The 22,173-nt window shown below is 40.5% G+C and overlaps 3 protein-coding genes across 6 annotated transcripts in view; all 3 read left to right on the top strand.

The window, feature by feature from the left end:
- The window catches only part of Bub1 (BUB1 mitotic checkpoint serine/threonine kinase), a 32,609-nt gene extending 21,850 nt beyond the window's left edge, over nt 1-10,759 (top strand). Inside the window, exons 16-25 of the mRNA XM_052725796.1 lie at nt 29-203; nt 2,184-2,271; nt 3,750-3,958; nt 5,627-5,770; nt 6,840-6,955; nt 7,260-7,421; nt 7,582-7,739; nt 7,840-8,008; nt 8,891-8,997; nt 10,434-10,759. Coding sequence (XP_052581756.1) covers nt 29-203; nt 2,184-2,271; nt 3,750-3,958; nt 5,627-5,770; nt 6,840-6,955; nt 7,260-7,421; nt 7,582-7,739; nt 7,840-8,008; nt 8,891-8,997; nt 10,434-10,629 — 1,524 coding nt within the window. The 3' untranslated portion in view covers nt 10,630-10,759. The remainder of the gene's footprint in view (nt 1-28; nt 204-2,183; nt 2,272-3,749; nt 3,959-5,626; nt 5,771-6,839; nt 6,956-7,259; nt 7,422-7,581; nt 7,740-7,839; nt 8,009-8,890; nt 8,998-10,433) is intronic.
- Nucleotides 10,760-15,027: 4,268 nt separating this feature from the next.
- Mtln (mitoregulin) lies at nt 15,028-16,425 on the top strand. The gene is made up of 2 exons (XM_052724836.1): nt 15,028-15,290; nt 16,002-16,425. The coding sequence occupies exon 1, from the start codon at nt 15,057-15,059 to the stop codon at nt 15,225-15,227; it is 171 nt and encodes a 56-aa protein (XP_052580796.1). The 5' UTR covers nt 15,028-15,056; the 3' UTR covers nt 15,228-15,290; nt 16,002-16,425.
- Nucleotides 16,426-19,271: 2,846 nt separating this feature from the next.
- Nucleotides 19,272-22,173, top strand: part of Nphp1 (nephrocystin 1) — a 51,011-nt gene continuing 48,109 nt past the window's right edge. For all 4 annotated transcript variants that reach the window (XM_052724831.1, XM_052724830.1, XM_052724829.1 and 1 more), the window contains exon 1: nt 19,272-19,389. In XM_052724831.1, the coding sequence (XP_052580791.1) occupies nt 19,321-19,389 (69 nt within the window). In that variant the 5' untranslated portion in view covers nt 19,272-19,320. The remainder of the gene's footprint in view (nt 19,390-22,173) is intronic.

Raw genomic sequence — 22,173 nt, 5'->3', positions numbered from 1 at the left:
GCTCTTTTCAATTCATCTTCTGTTGTAGGAAATGCCTCACATTGATGAGTTTGTGGACGATTCAACAGTATGCGGTTATCGATACAACAAAACCCTAGCTCCCAGTTCTAAAAGTACAGGAGATTTTACATCTGCTCCCCAGCTTTCGTCTACACCGTTTCACAAATTCCCAGCAGATTCAGTGCAGATTCCAGAAGATAAAGGTGTGTGTTCAGTTATTTTAGTATCTTCTGCAAAAGTGTACTGTTTAAACTGTAAAGAACCTTAAAATCCACTTATGTGTGTATCCATGGTTTTGGTTTTGTTTTTGCTGGGGTTTTTTTTTGTTTGTTTGTTTTTTTGACATTCTGTCTTCATAGTCTATATTTTAAAATTTTAATAAATAGGTAGAAAGTGGAAAAAACCTGTACAGTCACTTAAAGGTGTATATCCAACAGAAGTATGTTGTATTGTGATAGCAAAGAAAGGGCTACTACAAAAAAATTAAGTTATTTAAATATTAGAAACAATGAACATATATTAATTAGTAATGAATAACCAGTTTTTGTCCATGATATATCTACCTTCAAATTTTATCACTTTAGATATATGGACAAGTATACTATGCAGAGAAAATCACATTTTAATATTTTTATCTGATGATTTCAAGAGAGGAATTATAAAACTCCTATCAGTCCTCATTTCAACCTCATGTCTTCTGTAACTTTTATATAAAGATATACATGTGTGAGCTGTAGAGATCGCTCACCAGTTAAGATCACTGACTGCTCAGTCCTTCAGGGTTTGGTTCCCAGGGACCACATAGCAGCTCCCAACAGTCTGTAACTCCAGTTCCAGGGGAATCTCATAGCCTCTTCTGGCCTCTGTAGGTACTGCATGCTCAGATGCACAGACATAACGTACAAATAGAGCACCCATCCACATGAAATAATTTTTAAAATATGTAAACGATCTACATTTGAATTTATCTCCAATGTTACCACATTGAACACAGACATTAGGTACTAAGTTCCTATCTAAAAGGTACAAACTGTGATATCTGGAAGCATTGTGCCCTTTGAATAACTGTCAGTTTACTAGCTGACTTACAGCTGTCAGGACTTTTAGAAAGAATAATTGTTTACCAAAGCAATACCAAGGTACTGAGCTGGCTCAGCAGGTAAAGGTGCTTGCTGCCAAGGCTGATGACCTGAGCTTGATCTCCAGGACCCACATGCGAGAAGAGAGAGTATGACTCCTGCAAGTTGTCCTCTGACCTCCATACATATGCTCTGGCGTGCACTCACTAAAGCACACACACAAACACAATTTTAAGAACAGTAATTAACTGCTCGAAATTTTTACTTCACTAGATGGAAGATATTCTAATGGGATTGTGACCTAAAAACCTAAACATTGACTAAGGAGTATAAGGATATTTTCTTAGAGTACTAACCCAGTATGTTTTATTCCTTTTCTCAATCTTAAAGGAGAAGTTAGTTCATACTTGGACTATTTTTAAATGCCATCACAAGTTTGCTGCTCAAGTAAATTTTTTTTTTTAAGTTCTTCAAATTGAAAACTAATCTATGAAGAGTTCTTCGAAGTGCCGATAGTTACTATTCTTAGGGTATTTACCACTGTGGTTCTGTAAATAGAAGCTAATGTTCTCATATTAATAAGTATTAGTACTTGTTTATAAACAGATAGGATTGCATAGTACTAAACCACTTGGTAAAGTTTAGTCTATAATTCTGCCCCATCTATTGTCATGTCAATAAAGGTGAATTGTTTTGCTTTTAAGTTAGAAGGAACAGTGATTTAATTACTGCCAGTATCTAAATTCATTCAGTCAACTAAATGATGACTCAGCAGTTTGTTAAACTGAAAGACACACAAAACTCTATATAAAGCCCATTGGAAGGGTTACAGCCTTTTAGTCTGCCTCTGTGTCCTCATATCAAGTTCTCCTGCCAGTGACTGTCTATGGGCTGGTCATCCTGCCTAGAGTGGACCTGCTATTTATTCTTTGAATCCTAAGTAATTTTTTTTCTGATCATAGCACTTTTTACTATGGGGCACTGTTTTGAAATTATAGTGAAAGTCAGTATGAAAAGGAGTTCCAGCCTTTGTGACCATATCAAATGGTGTTTGTGTCTACATGTGTATGTAATATGTCTGTCTATGATGTTTTTATATTTCAGAAAATATGGTAGCCACACAGTATACACATGTGGCTTTGGATTCTTGTAAAGAAAACATGGTGGACCACTCAAAAGACAGAAAGCTTGGGTATTGTGTTTGTCACTCTCCTCTTCCATTGCATTTTAAGATAGAGTATTATACTGTATTCAAATGTGCTAAGGCTAGTAAGATTTTATTCAATGGTAGCTTTAAGTCAGAAGGTAATTATTTATTAATGTAAACACAGTGATGAATCTAAGCACTTGGTATATCAGGGCAGTTAGAGAAGCAGCTTGGGTAACAGATCCCTGAGCTAACATTTTCTGAAATTCATTCCAGGATTCAAGCTATAAATCCTCTTTTGATGGGTCAACTGTTGCAAAACTAAAAAAACACATAATTTGTGCTTTGCACACTCATTTAATTGAGAAAACCAGTGCCTCTTACGAGAAGATAGGATAGGATGTTTAAGCCTCTTTAGGTACTGCTGCAAAAGTAAATTGCGCCGGGCGGTGGTGGCGCACGCCTTTAATCCCAGCACTCGGGAGGCAGAGGCAGGCGGATCTCTGTGAGTTCGAGGCCAGCCAGGTCTCCAAAGCGAGTACCAGGAAAGGCGCAAAGCTACACAGAGAAACCCTGTCTCGAAAAACCAAAAACCAAAAAAAAAAAGTAAATTGCATTGTATTTGATTAGGCTGGTGCATGTAACAGATACATACATTATAATGCAGGCACGGTATTTATGCTTTCTATGTGCTGTGTCCTCTTAATCCCTGCAATAACTTGAGTCATGACAGTTACTCTGTTAAACCCTTATTATAAATGAGGAAATCAGGTCTCAGGGACAAATTGCTGATCTAAAGTCATAGAGCTTCTAGTTTATGGAATTGCTGATTAAAAGTACATGAATTCCATGATACCATACCACACACACAAACAAAGACAGCTGAGAACTGAAGTAATAAGGTAAAATATCACTTATTTGACCTGAACCAGGACTGACAGTTTTTCATTGTGCTGTAAGCTTGCAAATTACAGCAAAATCACATAAGTATTAATGTAGATTTTACAAATTTAGCACATAGGTGAAATCACAAATAAAGATACATGAATGAGAATCCTTTCAGTGTGTGTGTGTGTGTGTGTGTGAGTGTGTGTGTGAGTGTGAGCTGAGATATTGTATCAGAATCTTCTTGGATTATGATGATATTTTGTTTGTCTTAGTGTTGTAAAATAACGCATTTTTAGAATGAAAAACACTCAAGTCTTGATTACAGTAGTGCTATTTAGATGTAGCTTTGGGGAAAAAACTCATTCCTTCCTACAATTCCTATTAAATACCAAATATATCACCTTACCTGTTTACCTAATACATTAAATGGCTTTGGTTTTATTTCTGTTCATATTCATATCTTAGTAGCTTCAGTATTTACACATATTTGTTTAATGAAAGTTATTTGATCAACTCAACCTGTGAGATAATTTTGAATAGTGTTCTTAGAATGAAAGGAAGCTATTTTATTTTGATCAAATCTAATAGGCTTCTAATCATGTGAAGTTTTTGTTTTCTCTTTTTTGCACATCCAGTCCAATTCAGGAGAAATTTTCATCATCTTTACATTATCCTAGCCAGCCTGCCACAGGTGGTGTACTCACGCAGGAAGCAGTGTTTGGCCTTGAGGCTTATAAATGCACAAGCACTGACCTTGTGCCCATGGAGGACCTACCAGATGCCAGCGCTGGACTCCAAGTTGAATGGATGCAGACTAGTTCACTTGGAAATGTCAATGCTCCAAGTATGCACACATGCTCAATCTTAGTTATGCCTTAAGAACAATAGCATAGAAAAGCTATTCCATGAAAGAACTCAGAGTGGGGAGTTAAATACACTGAATAGAAAATAAACTTAGACAAACTTGTAACTGCATCACAAAATAATTCACTACTAACACATTTGAGATCAGTCAATCCATTTTAATCTTGAAAGACACCAAGATCGCTACTGTTAAAGGCGCACGCCTTTAATCCCAGCACTTGGAAGGCAGAGGCAGGCAGATCTTTGTGAGTTCAAGGCCAGCCTGGTCTACGGAGTGAGATCCAGGAAAGGCGCAAAGCTACACAGAGAAACCCTGTCTTGAAAAACCAAAAAATAAAAGAAAAGAAAAAGAAAAAGGAATTAGGGGTCTGGAGAGATGGCTCATTGGTTAAGAGAACTGTTTACTGCTCTTCAAGAGGACCCAGGTTTGGTTTTCAGCACCCACATGATGGCTCACAACCATCTATAATTCTAGTTCCAGGGAATGTGAACTCCTCTTGTGATCTCTTTGGTCACCAGGTACACACATAGTGCACATACACACATGCGGGCAAACACACATACAAATAACTCCTTCAAAAACAATTGTTTTTCAAGAGTTCAGGTTGAGAGTTTACTATGTGTCAAACATATAATCTAATGTTACCCTCACCCCTATATGTGACAGAACATCAGTCAAGACCGAATATTAAGAGGCATCTTCCTTTGTCCCTTGTTTATACAGAAAGTCTTGCATAGTGATTGAGAACATAGAATCTGGAAATAGACTAAGTTCTAAGACGAAGCTCCAATTCCCATCTCCCCAACCAAGTTTATGGTGCTCCTCTTTAAAGTAGAAGTCAGTTGGAGGATAACTCAGGGGTTAAGAGCACTGGCTGCTCTTCCAGAGGACGCAGGTTCAATTCCCAGCACCCACATGGTCTCACAACTATCTGGGACTCCAATTCCAGGGGTTCTGATGTCTTTCCATATACATACATGCAGGAAAAAAAAATCTATACACATTAAAAATTAAAATAAATATATCTTAAAGTGAAGGTTATACTACACCTTAGAGACTTACTGTAAGAACTAAATGAGTTAATAAATCTCAGAACTATGTTCTGTTTATACTAAGAAAGTAGTTTCCATGTTGGAGAGTAGCCTTTTCAAACCACCACTGATAGAATGTTTTATAACATGAAATTGGAGACAAGGCTTTGTCTTCCTTTAGGGATTGTTTTCTCTTTTGTGTACACAGTGTTCTCATTCATGCAAATCGTATGTAGGTAGTGTACTTTGTATATTAGTGGGGAAACAGTGAAAGAGTATGTGTCTGAGCACTAGAAGCAACTAATTAGTAGTGTCCAAGTGTACTTAAAGGCATGCAGTTTAATTTTTGAAGGCACGAATCCTGCAACTCCAGATGAGTCAGGAAGCAGCTAATTGATTCCCTTTATCATAGCTGCATAGTCACCTAAATTTGTAGATCTAAAGTGACAATAATGACAGAACTACCAATTTTAGCTTCTTTTATTATTGAATCAGTGCTCTACATAGGGTAAGATTTTGAAAGCTTATTTAATGAATACCTTTACTTATTTATCTAACATTTCTGTTGAAATATTTGAATGCTGAATTTGTTTCTTTTTTATTTTTCCTATTTAAGACTTTACTATTGAGAACCCATGGGATGATGAATTGATTCTTAAACTTCTGTCTGGACTGTCTAAACCAGTGAGTTCCTATTCAAATGCTTTTGAGTGGCCGTGTAAACTTCCAGCCATCAAGCCCAAGACAGAATTCCAACTGGGTAAGAATTATATGGATAATAGAACTTTGAATTCTTGTTTGTGAGAAACTGATAGTAACTCTGAGATTTTCCTACCCTTTCTGCCTTCAAGAAAGAGTTAATATCTACAGTATTGAAAAATTTTGTTAAGCTGTGATAGTAGAATTATGATTGCTCTTGGGACTTTTAATTTGGCAGTAATTTTTCAGAGTTAAAAATACATGTACTCAGCCGGGCAGTGGTGGTGCACACCTTTAATCCCAGCACTCAGGAGTCAGAGTGAGGCGGATCTCCTGGTGTGCAGAGCAAGATCCAGGATAGGCACCAAAACTACACAGAGAAACCCTGTCTTGAAAAAAAACAAACAACAACAACAAAACCAAAACAAAAAAACATGTACTCCAGGCTGGAGAGGTGGCTCAAAGGCTAAAAGCACTTTCTGAGCCGGGTGGGGTGGCACATGCCTTTAATCCCAGCACTCAAAAGGCAGAAATAGGTGGATCTTTGTAAGTTTAAGGCCAACCTGGTCTACAAAGCGAGTTCCAGGACAGCCAGAACTGTTACACAGAGTAACCCTGTCTTGACCACTACCAAAAAAGCACTTTCAGGAGACCTCAGTTTGAGTTCCAGTGTCCATGTTGGGCAGCTCACAACTACCTAAATCCCAAACTCTTCTGATATACAAAATTGGCCTAACCATTCTAAACTATTACAAATATTAATAAAGTTATTATATGTCTTTTTTATTCTCCTGTAAAATATGTATATTCTCCAAAAAGCATTGCAGATTTCTACATAGTCTTTGTAATACCTCAACAGTTGTACAGAGCAGGCAGAACAGGTAATGGAAGGGCCAGGACCCAAGGCCACACATAAAAAGTATACTGGGCCATCAGAGCTGCCCTCACCCCACTGTTACGGAGAATTTGTTCAGGATGCTCTTTCATGGCAGGTATATGGTTTACTTTTCTTTAAGTCTGGGAAACCTTCCCCAGATCATATCCAATTTAATTTATTAAAGTAGTTCAGGTACCAGGAATTCTTCACTTTGATAGTCCTTATAGCTTTTTGTCAATCATTGTCTTCCAAGGTTCTTTGCTGGTCTATGTGAATCACCTTCTTGGAGAAGGGGCCTTTGCCCAAGTCTATGAAGCTATTCATGGAGATATGAAAGATACCAAAAGTAAACAGAAATGTATTTTGAAGGTAAATGATCTGAGTAACTTCTTGTATAATGTAGATGTGAATTTTAGAAGTTATCTTCCCTTACCTCCTCCCCTTTAAATACTGATGTCAATGAGGCCTCAGTCAACAGTTAAACACAGATATCCTGTGAAGACTCAGAATTGTCTTACCACTAAGATTATCCTGCAAGCCCTATACTGCTGACCAGTCCTTGGCTTGTCCTCGATTTTTGTCACATCCTTAACTGGGAGGAGTTGCTTTCTTGCTATTCTTTTACAGAATATGGATAAGGATATGCATATCACATCCCTGATTTGATTTGCAGGTTCAGAAACCTGCCAATTCCTGGGAATTCTACATTGGGATGCAGCTGATGGAGAGACTGAAGCCAGCAGTGCATCACATGTTCATCAAGTTTTATTCTGCTCACTTATTCCAGAATGGCAGCATATTAGTAGGGGAGCTCTACAGCTATGGGACATTACTAGTAAGTATCTAATTTTCATGGCATGAACATAAAATGCATGTGCATTTCTGATTTTTACCTGTACTATTTTTCACAATTGGAACATTTATTGGAATAGAAAGCAGGTGTAAAGCCCTTGACTTAAAATTTCATTAATCCTCTACATTTGCATTATTTCTAGAATGCCATTAACCTCTATAAAAATACCCCAGAAAAAGTGATGCCCCAGGCTCTCGTCATCACTTTCGCTATCAGAATGCTTTACATGATTGAACAAGTCCACAGCTGCGAAATCATTCATGGAGACATTAAGCCAGATAACTTCATACTAGGACACAGGCAAGTGTGACACTCTTGTGGAGTTCTTCCCTAACATCTCACTACTATCCTTTTGTTATTTGTGCTCATGGATCCTGGTCCTTGTTTGTATTTAATGTAGATTTTTGGAGCAGGATCATGAAGACTTGGCTACTGGCTTGGCACTGATTGACCTGGGTCAGAGTATAGATATGAAACTTTTCCCTAAGGGAACTGCATTTACAGGAAAGTGTGAAACGTCTGGTTTCCAGTGTCCTGAGATGCTCAGTAACAAGCCATGGAACTACCAGGTATGGAAGGAAAGCAAGAGGTTTGAAAACATGTTCTTTATTACACCTATCAGACTTTCAAAATGAGTTTAGAGCTCCAGGTAGTTTGAACTGGTCTCTTGGCCATTGAAGGAAAAGTAGAATGTAAGGCTGAAAGAGGAAGAAGAAATTCTACTTTTGAAGAGTCTTCCTCTCTTAGTACAGATTCTGTCAACAGAGCAGAAAAGCAAATACATTCTGTGAGAAAGTTTCAGAGTTTTTAACAAAGTAGAATATTAGTTGGCAAGTAAAGTAGATACTACTAATTAGGGTAAATGTAAAGATTTTGAGCCTGGGTTAAACCAACTTCCTAGTTTCCAGATAAGAGCTGTGGCTTCCAGAAGACCATAATAAAGGGGACACAGGTTGGGGGGGGACTTATATCTAGTCAGTTACTCCCAGTAAGGCTTCAGGTAGATAAATGCTGATCTGGGGTTGGATTGTAGATAGTTTGCTATCCTACAGATTTGGACCACACTAGAACGTTCTTTTTTATTATGAACACATCACACAGAGGCATTGATACACACAATACCACCAGAGTCCCAGGGGATAGAATTGGAGCAATTGCCAAGCTGAGAGATTATTGTGTTTGCACCAAGTGATGGAACAAAGGACTTGAGGAGGACTTTATTTAAATGAAGATTGAGCTTCCCAAAGGGTTACCTCAGAGATATTAGTGTTTTGTGTTCATAGAAACCTCACTGAAAGCTTGAATAAGCACTCAGAGAAGCAAATCACTGGATTTGAGAATTCTGCAAATGTAAAAACCCTGTGGTTATTGAGCTTCTAAGTTAGAGACGTATTTTAATATACTCACATATAAGTTACTGTTTACATTGCATATATCTGTGTTCTTCATAGGTTGATTACTATGGAGTTGCTGCAACAATATACTGTATGCTCTTTGGGACTTATATGAAAGTAAAAAATGAAGGAGGAGTCTGGAAGCCTGAAGGTCTTTTTAGAAGGTAGGTTATTGGCATTGGTGCTATAGTAAAAAAATAATAATAACAGCAAAACAGTAGATTTTTATCTAGCCAGAAAATGAGCCTGGGCAGTGTGGTAACAGCATACTCCTGACATTAGGCACCAAGCAAATTCAGTGCCTTGTGAAACCAGTGAGAGCTCCTGGCCATGTGGGTTAGCATCCTTATCTTGACTATTTCTCTTTACTGTAAGTGAAGTCAATGTTGGTGAGCCCTGGGGTTTTGTTTGCTTGTTTTCTTCTTTATATAAATGGAAATGCTTTATACAAATGAGAATGGTGGTTCTGCTTTGCTCAAATCTTATAAGCAAACATAATATAGGTGAAGCTGTTTTGTAAATTACAAATAGAATGGGGTAACTTCTATTACAAGACAGGGTTTTAAACTCCAGCCCTATGTGACTTTAGTTTATAAAATACTTGAAGGTTAGTGACTGGTCTGGAGCTTATCATGTCAGCATTGTCCCTAAAGTAACACTGTAAACATACCTCTGGTGGTATTGAATTGAAGCTGATTATTCTATTCAAGTACATTTCCATATACCATATTAACTTTTTTGAGATATAAAAACGTTTACAGAAAAAAAAAATGACTCATGTTAGCCTAATGGAATTTGCATGTTTATTCCTTCTTGAAAAAATTTAGACTGAGGTTTCTCTCATTCTCTCCACCCACTATCAAAGCAGAAAAGGGAAAGCGTTTGCAGAAATTTTATAAACATCATGTACTATAGATTCAGAACCCAAAAGAAAACTTAGTTGTTTTTTATTCTGTATAGAACCATCCAGTTCAGCAAGTACTTCATTCACTTTGTTGTTTCCCTTGCCCATTGTCAAAGGAGCAGAGCGTTCAGAAGGCTTCTCTCTATTGCCAGTAGCATAAAAAAAAGCCCAAAGTTTCCTTCTCGGTTTCCATGTAGAGCGAGATTTCAGTGTGTCTGTTTTCTCTCCAGGGCCTTCTCTCCCTGTTTTGGAGTTTTTCTTAGTTAACTTTAACTACTATAAGTGGCTAAGACCCTTAAGTGTAAGCTCTGTCCTAAAGAGCGCAGCCTATCTGTCCAAGTATCTTGCCATATATGCAGTTAGGCTTATCAGAACCACGTAACTAGATTATCAGATTCTGGCAGTGTGGTGTACACAGGAAACAAAAGAAGATAGTTTTTTTTTTTAAAGGTGATTTTTCTACTGAAGAACTATTGCTAGAAGACTTTTAAATCATGTTTTTAGAACGAGGTATGTTTAGACATTTGGTTGGATGTTTAATTCGTCCTGTTTGTGATGGTTCTTGATTTGCTAAGATGCAAATGGGTGAGAGCTGTTCTTTTAACATGTCCACACCTATGGGAAATAGATGCAGGAACAGATTGCTGCGTGTGTTCAACATTGCATTTTTTCCATTGTGATACTTTGTCTCTTCAGGCTTCCTCATTTGGATATGTGGGAGGAATTCTTTCACACCATGTTGAACATACCGGATTGTCATCATCTTCCATCTTTGGATTTGTTGAGACAAAAGCTGAAGAAATTATTTGAACAACAGTATTCCAACAAGATTAAGACCCTGCGTAATAGGCTAATTGTGCTGCTCTCAGAATATAAGCGGTTGAAAAAATAAAATATGGATATGGACCTTATCCAAAAAAACACTTTGTAAATTTAAAACTCCCTCCCATTTTGAATCCTATTTTTTCCACACTTTTATTTATGTATGTATGTTAAAAAATAAAGCCCATAAGATATGTCCATGTGCCCTAGTTGTTATAAATAGTTTAACAAAACGACAAAGGAGACTCATGTGAAGCAGGCTAATCAGTTGGGTTGCTCTTTGTATACAAGTTTTTATGAGAATGATTCAAATTTAAATGCTTTCTAGAAATCACCTTTCTAAACACTGACCTATTTAAGTCCAAAGTAGGCCAAAAAGACTTAAAATTTATGTTTAATTAGCATATGTAGGATTAGGTTTCCTTATGGCACTTTCAGACAAAATTTGTTTTTGTTGATTTTTCTCCCCCATCCTTCTCACCCCTTTGTACTTTTTTTAAAAATATTATGTATACAGTGTTCTGTCTGTATGCCTGTATGCCAGAAAAGGGCACCAGATCTTATTATGGTTGTGAGCCACCATGTGGGTGCTGGGAATTGAACTCAGGACCTCTGGAAGAGCATCCAGTGCTCTTAACCTCTGAGCCATCTCTCCAGCCCACCCTGCTTTGTACTCTTAACACATCCTCCCCCATAGCTTACTTTCTGTTTTCATATCTCATCTGTCCATGTCCCTTCCTCCTTCCTCAACATCTTCTTTTTGCTTCTCAAGGTCTTTGTAGTTTCGTAGCCTACTGTTACTGTTGACTCTACTTATATGCATGTAAACATGTAAGTTAGGGTCTGAATATGAAAGAAAACACGTTTTGTGTTTTTCTAACTTGAGTTATTTATACTTTCTAACTCCATCTATTTTCATACAAATTTCGTGATGTACATCTGAATAGAACTCCATTCTGTATGATACCACATTCTCATTACACAGCCATCACTTGATAGACATCTCGGCTGGTTCCATTTCCTTGCTGTTGTGAAGAGAGGGGCAATCAATATGGATGATCAGATTTCTCTGGTAGAAGATAGACTCCTTAGTATACCCAGGAGTGAGATAGCCAGGTCATAAACAGTTCTGTTTTCACTTTTGTGAGAGACCTGCACACTGATTTCCACAGTGGCCACACAGGGTTAAATTTCAACCATCCTCACTAGCATTTTTGTCTCTTGTTAGTGGTAGCTGTTCTGAAGAGGGTGAGAGACTCAGAGTAGTTTTGGTTGGTGTTTCCCGAGTGGCTAAGAATATGGAATGCTCTCTTATATGTACTTGAAGGCCATTGTAACTTCCGAGAACGTTCACGTTAGCCCGTTTATTGACTGGCAGATTGTGTGTGGGCGTGCATGTAGTTTTTTATTGCTCTTTGAATATTCTGTATATTTACAGTGAGGGAAAGTTTTTTCCCCACTGTGTAAGCTGTCTCCACTCTGCCGATGTCTCCTTTCCTATGCTACTGGAGTTCTATTCAGAAAGGTTCTGCCTACATCCATGTGCTGTTCTTTTGCTTTGCTTTGCTTTTGGTTTAAGATAGGGTCTCCTTAAGTAGCTGTGTCTGGCTTGGAGCTCCTAGAGATCCGCCTGCCTCTGCCTCCCAAGCGCTGGGAATGTCCACAACTAGCCCCCATAGTCTTATGCCGGGGTCCACAAGGCCTTGTTCCTGTGCCGCTGCCACCTGACATCAGGCTTTTGACTCATTGGTTTGGCAGGTAAATCGTATTTCCCTGTAGTCTTAATTTGCATTTCTCTTATTGATTAGGCCAAATATATCCACTTTTTTTGTGGGGGGTGGGGGTGGGGGGCGGGGCTAGGCTTGTATTCTTTTTTAGTGAACCCCCATTTGTCCATTTTCTGTATGTTCTCTTTTGTAAGACTTGTATGTAACTTCAAATTATTTATCCCAAATGAACTTAGAGTTCTGCTTTATAGACTGATTTATAGTCTTTTTTTTCTTTTTATTATTATTATTAAGAAATTTTCTCTTCACTTCACATACCAACCACAGATACCCCCCTCTTCCCTCTTCTCCCTCCCTCCCCCAACTCACCCCCGATCCCACATTTCTCATGGAGAGTCAGGAGAGCCTGGCATACTCAGCTGAGGCAGGTCCAAGCCCCTCTCCCCTGCACCAAGGCTGTGTAAGGTGTCACACCCTAGGCATTGGGCTCCAAAAATCCTGCCCATGCACCAGGAACTGATCCCAATCCCCCTGCCTGGAGGCCCCCCAAACAGTTCAAGCTAAACAACTGTCTCTCGTATCCAGAGGGCCTAGTCTAGTGCTATGGGGCTCCATAGCTATTAGTCCACAGTTCATGCGTTTCCACTAGTGTGGCTGGTCATCTCTGCATGTTTTCCCATCATGATCTCAAGGTCCCTGATCACAGAATCCCTCCTCTCTCTCATCTATTGGATTACTGGAGCTCAGCCTGGCGCCTGGCTGTGGATCTCTGCATCTGCTTCCATCAGTCACTGGATGAAGGCTCTCTTAGTCCAATCAGCGCTGGCCTGATTTATAGTCTTATATGGTGTTTGACTTTTATGTCTTAAAATGTTATCCTCAGCCAGGCGGTGGTGGCGCACGCCTTTAATCCCAGCACTCAGGAGGCAGAGCCAGGAGGATCTCTGTGAGTTCAAGGCCAGCCTGGTCTCCAAAGCGAGTTCCAGGAAAAACGCAAAGCTACACAGAGAAACCCTGTCTCGAAAAACCAAAAAAAAAAAAAAAAAAAAAATGCTACCCTCAATTGAAAAAAGGCCCTCTAGTTTTATTTCAAAAACTAGTACTAATTTAAATACTTAGGACTATATTTCCTGGTTGTTTCTTTTCTTTTTTTTTTTATTAAGAAAAATTTTTCATTTATTTTACACACCATTAAAGATCCCCCCTTCCCTCCTTCCACCCCCCCAGCCTGTCCCACCCACTCCCCCCCAACAAGAAAGCAAGTTCTTCTATGGGGAGGCACATCCAGTAGAAGCAAGTCCAAGCCCTTCGCCTGCCTCAAGGCTGCACGAGGTGTCCCATCATAGTGGTTGTTTATTTTAAATCAGCCCCCTCTCCATGCTATTTTTTTTAAGCTGGGAGTTTAAAAATATGAAGCCTGTTGATTTCAGCTGACTCTTTGAAATTTCCATATTACTTTTGGTTTGGGGGGGGGTAGTTTTGTTTTTTTGTTTTCTTTTGGTTTGGTTTGGTTTCATTTTTGTTTTTTGTTTGTTTGTTTGTTTTGCTTTTTCAAAACAGGGTTTCTCTATGTTGCCCTAGCTGGCCTGGAATTCAGAGATCCACCTGCCTTTACCTCCCAAGTGCTGAGATTAAAGGTGTGTGCCACCACCACCCAATGCCATGTTACTCTCTTGATGAAAGCAGTGTGTGTTTGCGTCATTTCCGTTTTTTGCTGTCTTTACGTTAAAGGTTGAAAATTATGTTAAATAATGGTACAGTGCTACTGGACATTCTTTTGCTTCAGTGGGAACCCTTCCAGTGTTTATCTGTTAAACTTCATGATACTCTCTTGATAAGGCTATTTTAAATTATGTTACTATCTATTGACATTGTTGGTTTTCTTGCCCAAATTTCCATTTGTATTGATCCAACTGTATGCTAACCCCCTCTATTAATGACATGTAATTGGTTTCACACTTGCATTGCTATAAAAAGGTAAGTAAGGGAGATTCCCAAATAGGTATTTATTTTGAAAACAAAACAAACCATTCTGTCCTGAATTGTTTCAGTCAAGGCAATGATTCAAACACATGCTTTCTTAGGCCTATAGAAAGGCCTTCTCCATCTTACTGTAACTGCCAGTGTATTTTAAACTGCCTTGATTTATGACTTTCTTTGTTATGTAAAACTATAAAACTTAATGAAACTGCTTCCACGTTGGAACATGGAGTTTGGAGTAACCTAAATCTGTGTTCCCAGGCCATGGTCACTCATAATGGCTCCAGAATAAACTCTGACTTCCTTTAACGTGAGAGCTGTGCTTATTGCATTGACACTAGTAACTCGGAAGCTGATTGATTACATATTGACATAACATCATGTGTGCTGAGGTAAACAAAATGTACTACTAAAGGCAATTTCGTCTACATTCGTTCATTTAAAATGTATTATTAAGAAGTTTCTCTATTCGTTTATTATTTTAAAATCAAGTTACCAGAAAGCTTAGTTATTCAGCTGCTAAGAAAAACGAACAGGAGTAGATGACACCAACTCAGCTATGATGCAAGGCCATGTCTGACTAATGTCAAACAAAAACTGCGGAGCCTATCCAGAAATCAAGACAGTCTTGCAGCATGGTAAGACTGTACTAGTCAGTTTCTCCCTGACCCAAGAGCCGCAGAACGCTGCTCCCTTGCCTCACGCATGCTCGGGGCGGGTCCTAAGTGGGCGCTAAGACGTTTGATCCTTGCGCCTTTCCGTACTCCACTCTACGCACCCGGTGGTTGCAATGGCGGACGTATCAGAGAGGACGCTGCAGGTGTCGGTGCTAGTGGCTTTCGCCTCTGGAGTGGTCCTGGGCTGGCAGGCAAATCGGCTGCGGAGGCGTTACCTGGACTGGAGGAAGCGGAGGCTGCAGGACAAGCTGGCGACGACTCAGAAGAAGCTGGACCTGGCCTGAGCGCGCGCCGCGGCCGGAGCCCTCCGGATCCTCACTCTCTAAGTCCCACGCGGTCCGGATAGGGTGAGCCGCGCGGCTACTCGCCCGGGGGAGTCCTGGGTCGCCTTTGCACGGCTTGCAGGAACGTGGCTTGCACTAGAGCTCAGAAAAGTTTTGTCTTCTCTAGTCACTTACTCTTCCGGTGTTACAGCTCAGTTTAATGGAATGTTTGACCACGTGCGATGCAGTTGCACCTTAACATTTAACTTCGAAATGGAAAACACTGGACAGAAAAAAGTGGGGAGCGGGGAGGAGAGAAGGAACTGTGAAGTATTTCACGCCCCAGCCCCCAAATTCTTTTTTTTTGTTTGTTTGGTTGGTTTTTTTGTTTTGTTTTGTGTTTTGTTTTGTTTTCGAGACAGGGTTTCTCTGTATCTTTGGCACCTGTCCTGGAACTCACTCTGTAACGCAGGCTGGCCTCGAACTCACAGAGATCCGCCTGCCTCTGCCTCCCGAGCATGCTGGGTGGGATTAAAGGCATGCGCCGCCTGGCCAAATTAATTTTTAATAGACCCACTGTAGAGCTATGGCTTTGATGTTTCTGCAAACTTCAATTTGAAATCTTAGTTTTTGGTAGCCAGATAGAGTAATAAAAGTGAATGTCAGGAGCCTTGCGTTTCATCATAACTGTTCATCAGCGCTGTAGTTTTCTTAGCATTCTTGGTTTACCTTCACAGTACCGTAATTTAAAGATTGTGTGTTACTGATTTTTTTATTCTTTCTGTTTTTCAACAGCTTGTCGAAGATGGATATAAAGCACTGGAAAGAAATGATTTCTTCTTGCACTTTATGAATCTATTTTTAAAATAAAAAAAATTAAATATCTTTGAATCTTTTCCCTCCTCACAAAGGAAAGGAGTATTTTGCCTACCATTCAGTTTGCTGCAGCGAGAGCTCTGGATCCTGAAAGAGATCTTCTTGTGGAATCTTCCACATCCTTGGTACAGCCTGGAGGCAGATTTGATCCAGGGGCCATTATGGGTCCTTTTTCTAGATGTATTCAGAAAAGATAGGAGCTGTGGCAAGTGACTGAAGTAAACATTATAGATGTGAGAATGAAAGTTTACTGCAGTTGTCAAGTTGTGTTGACGTGGAATGTACATGTGAAGGAGAAACCTTTGAGTGGAGCTTAATGATAAATGTCAGTGGTGTCAAATGACCAAGTCCCCGGTTGTTTATTTATAAGATGCATTTCCGACGCACTGTCCTCATTTTTAAGAAAATCAGTTTTGTGTCTCAGCACCATTTAACATAAGAAAATTAAGAAAGTTCATTCTTCAGGAAAACCCCACTACCCATTTTCCTAGGATTGTTGTGCCTTATTTCTTAACTTTGTTCTTACTCTGTGAATCTATCAAGGGCTGAAATGTTGCTTCTTAGAGCTCCAGCCTGTTTAGTAGGCTGAAGCTTTTTAGTCACCATCCCTCACCCAGCTTCAGGTACTTGCATAGATTGCTCTCCACCTTTTTCTTTTCCTCATGTGTGTGTAATATGATGCATGTGCACGTGTATGAGTGTGTATGTGAATATATATGTAGTTGTAGATCCAAAGTTTGTCTAGGGACTGCTGCTCCGCTTGGGCACTTACGTGGGTTCTGGGACTCCTAACTAGTCACTTTTGCAGCAGGGACTTTAACCATGGACCCATCTCTCCAGCCCCTCACTGCAGCTGGGAATTTATATTTGGCTGGTCTGGTCTGCCTGTTTCCAAACTCAGGACCCTGATCCTCAGCACTTGTGTTACACATTGCCCTGTCCCACCTCGGGTTTTTACACGGATACTGAGTGTTTGGCGGCAGATCTTCATGCATGTATAGTAAGCATTTTCCTAATTGAGCCTGAAGGGACTCTAGCCAGTCCAAGCATGGCAAACATGACCTGCAGGCCTTACCCTTCTCCCCATTCCCACTTCCTTGCTAAAAACTAGGGTCCAATCCCTTATTTGGCCACTTCCTCCTGAGGCTGACTACCAAGGTCCAGTATCAAAGTATTGAAGTCCAGCAATCAAAAGCTTCCATTGACATGCCAATCAAAATTGAACACCTTGTCCCAACATGGGGTTTCTTCTTTTTACCTTTATAAAGCACCATTTGTCTATGGGCCATATCTGTCTCTCTAACCAGAGGCAGTCCTTTGTCCGTCGAGCCCCCCCCCCCCCCCAGGAACAAATATTCATCCCCCTTCTCTTCCTCTGAGAAATTCATCTTGGGGTATCTTTTTTTCTTTTTTGAAAAGTTGGAAGTTGCATTTTATCATAAAAATACATTCATTTTACTCAACGGGGGCTTTAAAAATATCAGTCCTTAGGTATAGTGTATAGCCTTAGCAAACTATTAAAGCAGTAACAAGAATAAAAGAAATAACAAAATCTTAATCCAATATGAAGAAAACCAAAAAAACCAAAGCACAAATACCCAAGATATAAACCAAGAAAAAAGACAAAATCAAACATATTTCAGAGTTTCCTTTGGAAATGAGACAAGGAACTGGCTTATTCTCTGTAGTGAATTATCTTCAGCACACTTGTGCATGACATGGCATCAGCTTCCGTCTTGGGGTAGCTTGTGCTGATACCAATCTCTTTAGAGCCATCTCTCCAGCCCCAGGGTAGGGGAAGTTTTTTTAGTCAACATCCCTCACATTTTGTCCCAAACTGAAAATACAGGGTTAAACTAAGTTGTGACTGGACCAGCTCTGTCTCTGGGCCTGTTCCTGGAAGGCCTGATATTTGCTTTGTTTTTTGTTGTTTTAAATTTTATCTGTGTGAGTTTTTCCCGAGTGGGTATCTGTGTACCATATGCATGTCTGGTACCTGCAGAGGCCAGAAGATGGTGTCAGTTCCCCTGGAACTGGAGTTTTAAAGCAGTTACGAGCTGCCATGTGGATGCTCGGAATTGGACCTGGGTCCTTGGCAAGAGCAGTCGATGCCCTTCAGCACTGAGCCACGTCTTCAGCCCTCTTTTCTCATTGCTTACATGCAGCATCCAGATACACTCAACCTCCTTTTATGTGTCTCCTCTGAGCATCCCTCTCTAAACATGTTGGTGTCCTATGCCATACTAATCTCGTTTTCTACTATGTGTTCATGTTATATGTCCTGTGTGTCTCTAGCCTTATAGTGGACCATTCACCTTTGAGACATCACTTGTGTCAACATATCTTTTGCTTCTACCTTCTCTTATTTAAATGTATGAAGTTCCCTCCTTCCCCACACCGAAAAAGTCTTCCATGGAGATGGTACTTCTATTTTGGTCAAATTGGAATCAGTAAATTGGGAGCCAGGAGTCACAATAGCAATCAGATACATTGGAGATAACATCGTCAGCTGGTGAATTTGGATCATCACCATTCGGAAGTGCAGGGTTGCTGTAGTGGAGTTGGGAATTGGATTTAGAGGGTTGAGTCTCGGGAAATACTACCACCTTTCCTCAGAGTGAACAAAAAAGCGGGGGCTCTTGAGAAATACCTATTTGCTGCACAAGACAGAATCGCCACCCTCAAAGAATTCAGGATGGACCACATGAAAACTTGGGAGAGACATTTCAGCAATACCCCAAATGGCAAGAATTTAAAACCGCCTCTGGGCCAAGTGTGATGACACACGCCTTTAATCCCAACACTAGGGAGACAGGGAGGCAGGTGGATCTCTGTGAGTTAAGGGCTACACAGTGAGGCTTTTTCAAAACTCAAATAAAACCGCCTATCCAGTGACAGTATGCAGCGAAACCGTGAGTCCCACAAATGCCACAAGAAAGCTCTCTCATTAACTAGTTTATCATACTTAAACTGTTTTAAAGATTAGTTTCGCAGAACAGGCTTCGGAAAGCTGCACAGAACAGAGCACTGCACGGTACAAGGTCGTGACAGTGACAAGAAGCACAGTCCGGGACGCCAAGGTTCGTCCCCATCCTAGGAATCCAGAGGCGTTGTTTTCAAGTCCTCTAGCGAATCCCGTGGCGCTGGGTAGCGGCGCCCGTTGATAGCGTCATCTTGCTGAGCTCCCGCATTGGTTTCCTTGGCAACCGGCGCGGTCCCGCCGGCGGCGGCTAGGCCGATGCTCGCCCGGCGGCCGCGGGACCCGCTGCAGGCGCTGCGGCGCCGCGGGCAGGAGCTGAAGCTGCAGGTAGGTGCCGGGGAGAGGGCCCCACATCCCAGACCCGAGCGCCGGCGGCAGCGTTCCAACCCCGGCCCCCGCCATCGACAAAACCTCCAGAAAGCCTTGCGGGTCAGCTAACACCTCCGCTAACGACTCACCAGCTCCCAACCCCCGCCTCACCCCTCCCGCCCACGTCTAAACCAGCCAGTTCCACCCCAGGCCGGCGCAGCTCTCCTTTAGAAGTCATCCCTTTGTCAAAGTCGAGTGTTACAGGTGTCAACGAATAGTCTTAATACCTGAGATCCAATAAACGAGCCAAAGACAGGAGAAAAGTTAATTTCAAAGGTAATCAGACACTTACAAAAGAGATAAGCTCACAAAGATTTTTGAGTCCTAACCCTCAGTGTTGGAGAAGACGTGATGGAACAGGCGGAAGCTCTGGTGTATAAGCTTCATTTCTGGACAGCAGTTTGACAAGATCCTCCTAGGCTGGTTGATTACATTTCCAGGAATCTACCATTTGTAATTAAAACTAGGACGGAGGCGGATATATAAAAGGTGTTCACTACATTTTTTGCTTATAATAGAAAAAACTGGGTATGAATAAAAGATCAATATTAGGGGGAAGGATTAAACTAACCCATAGATGGATTGTTATACAGGGCTTCTCAGTTCTTGAGGGAAAGGATTTAGTGGCAGGACACAAAGCTTAAACAGAAGTTTCTATAGTAAAACAAAACATATGCTCCAGCGAGACTGGAGTGGGCTGCAGGAGCTGGAGAGGAGTAGATTTTAACAAGTTTTAATCGATATTGATGACATGAATGGCATACCCATGACCCTCTTTCTCTCCCAAATCACGGTTGACTGGACTCTCGTTTTAGGGTATTTCTGATGATCCTCTAGAAATGCCCGTGTATTGGGGTGGGGGGAATGTCAGAATTGCAATGTAAGCCATATAATGAAGTCTGATTCTTTGAGGATGCGGCACTTTGTTACGGTACATGTGTGGCAACTGAGAACGTGGTCTGGCCTCCTTGGTTCTGTTATAACAGGAGCAATCTTAACTGCAGCTTCAAGAGTGTTTAACCACAAAGGGGCATTCTGACTGGTCAGGAGACACAACTACCAAGGCCAGGCTGCAGTTTTCCTTGGTGAAGTCATTTCCAATTCCTTATCTACTTAGTATTGTCTGGTGGCATCTGATAGTGCTATGAGCATATTTTCGCTAGAGCTTTTGGTGTTTGGAGGTAAATATTTGTGGCAAGATATCAAGTTAGAAAAAGAATGTGAGGAGCTGGAGAGATGGCTCAGTGGTTGAGAACACTGGCTACTCTTCCAGAGGACCTAGTATAGTTCCCAGCATCCTCATGGTGGCTCACAGCTGTGTAACTCCTGAGGAGCTGATGCCCGCCCGGTTCTAGATTCTGAGGGCACTGGGCATGCATGTGGTACACAGACACACATGCAGGCAAAATACTCATACACACATAATATAAATATGAAAAGGAGAAAGACTGTGAAATGGAATACACACTATTTCAACAACATTTGTTATATATAGTGTACATAAAAAGATATAGAAGGAAACGGGACAAGAGAGTATGTAGGACAAATTGCTAATGGTTATCGTTTGCCTTTATATATATATTTTTTCAAGGCACTGAATTTCTGTTACTCTTAAAAATAAGAACCAAGGAAAGGGGGAAATGATGTAATTATAATCTCAAAAAAAGTAATAAAATAACCAAATAAATAACAATTAATGGATTGTCTATTTCTTTTCAGAAATTCTTGTTTTATCTTAGACAGGGCCTGATTATGTAACTCTGGCTGGTCTGGAACTTAATAAGTAGACCAGGTTAGCCTTGAACTCACAGAGCTCCTCCAGCCTCTGCCTTCTGAGTGCTGGGATTAAAGGCATATGCCATCATACCTGGCTATTTACTTTTTAAATATGTAATCTATTACCAAGGGTTTTTTTTGTTAAATAATTTAATAATCTCTAACAGATTAAGAGATTTAATGAAGTGTATGTGTTACTTAGTTTTGGACTTTTGTTTTAAAAGTACAAAATTTAATAAAGAATTTATTTTTTATTTAATAAAAATTTTATAAAGAAGTGATACTTTTAGACCATGATTGAAAAAAGCACAGGGACAAATAGCCAAACTAGTGGAAACACATGAACTATGACCCAATAGCTGAGGAGCCCCCAACTGGATCAGGCCCTCTGGATAAGTGAGACAGTCGATTAGCTTGAACTGTTTGGGAGGCCCCCAGACAGTGGGACCAGGACCTGTCCTTAGTGCATGAGCTGGCTTTTTGGAGCCTGGGGCCTATGCTGGGACACTTTGCTCAGCCTGGGTAAAGGGAGGAGGGGACTGGACTTGCCTTGACTGAATCTACCAGGCTGAGCTGAATCCCCAGGGGGTCCTTGCCCTGGAGTAGATGGGAATGGGGGGTGGATTGGGGGGAGGGCGGGGGGGGGGGGGGGGGGTGGCAGAGGAAGGAGGGCAGGGGAATCCGTGGCTGATATGTAAAATTAAATTAATTATAAAATTGAAAAAATAATAATAAAAGAAATGATACTTTTGAGAAGATAGATATGAGTAACCTGAAATTAAATGTTCGTGTATATTCAAACATCATCCTTAAATATGTACAGTTTCTGCTCTAGAGACAGTGGGACCTGGGAGGATGGAGCCAATAAATGAGGTAGACTAAAGTCTCACATCATAGCCAATTTTATTCAGAGCCTCAGACAATTTATACTCTGACGGTTAAGAAAGGTCACGTGAGTAAAGTTCT

This window comes from Peromyscus californicus, unplaced genomic scaffold (assembly GCF_007827085.1).
Source record: "Peromyscus californicus insignis strain IS unplaced genomic scaffold, ASM782708v3 Scaffold_7__1_contigs__length_154581171, whole genome shotgun sequence".
NCBI classification, from domain to species: domain Eukaryota; kingdom Metazoa; phylum Chordata; class Mammalia; order Rodentia; family Cricetidae; genus Peromyscus; species Peromyscus californicus.
This window is presented reverse-complemented; position numbering and strand designations above follow the sequence as displayed.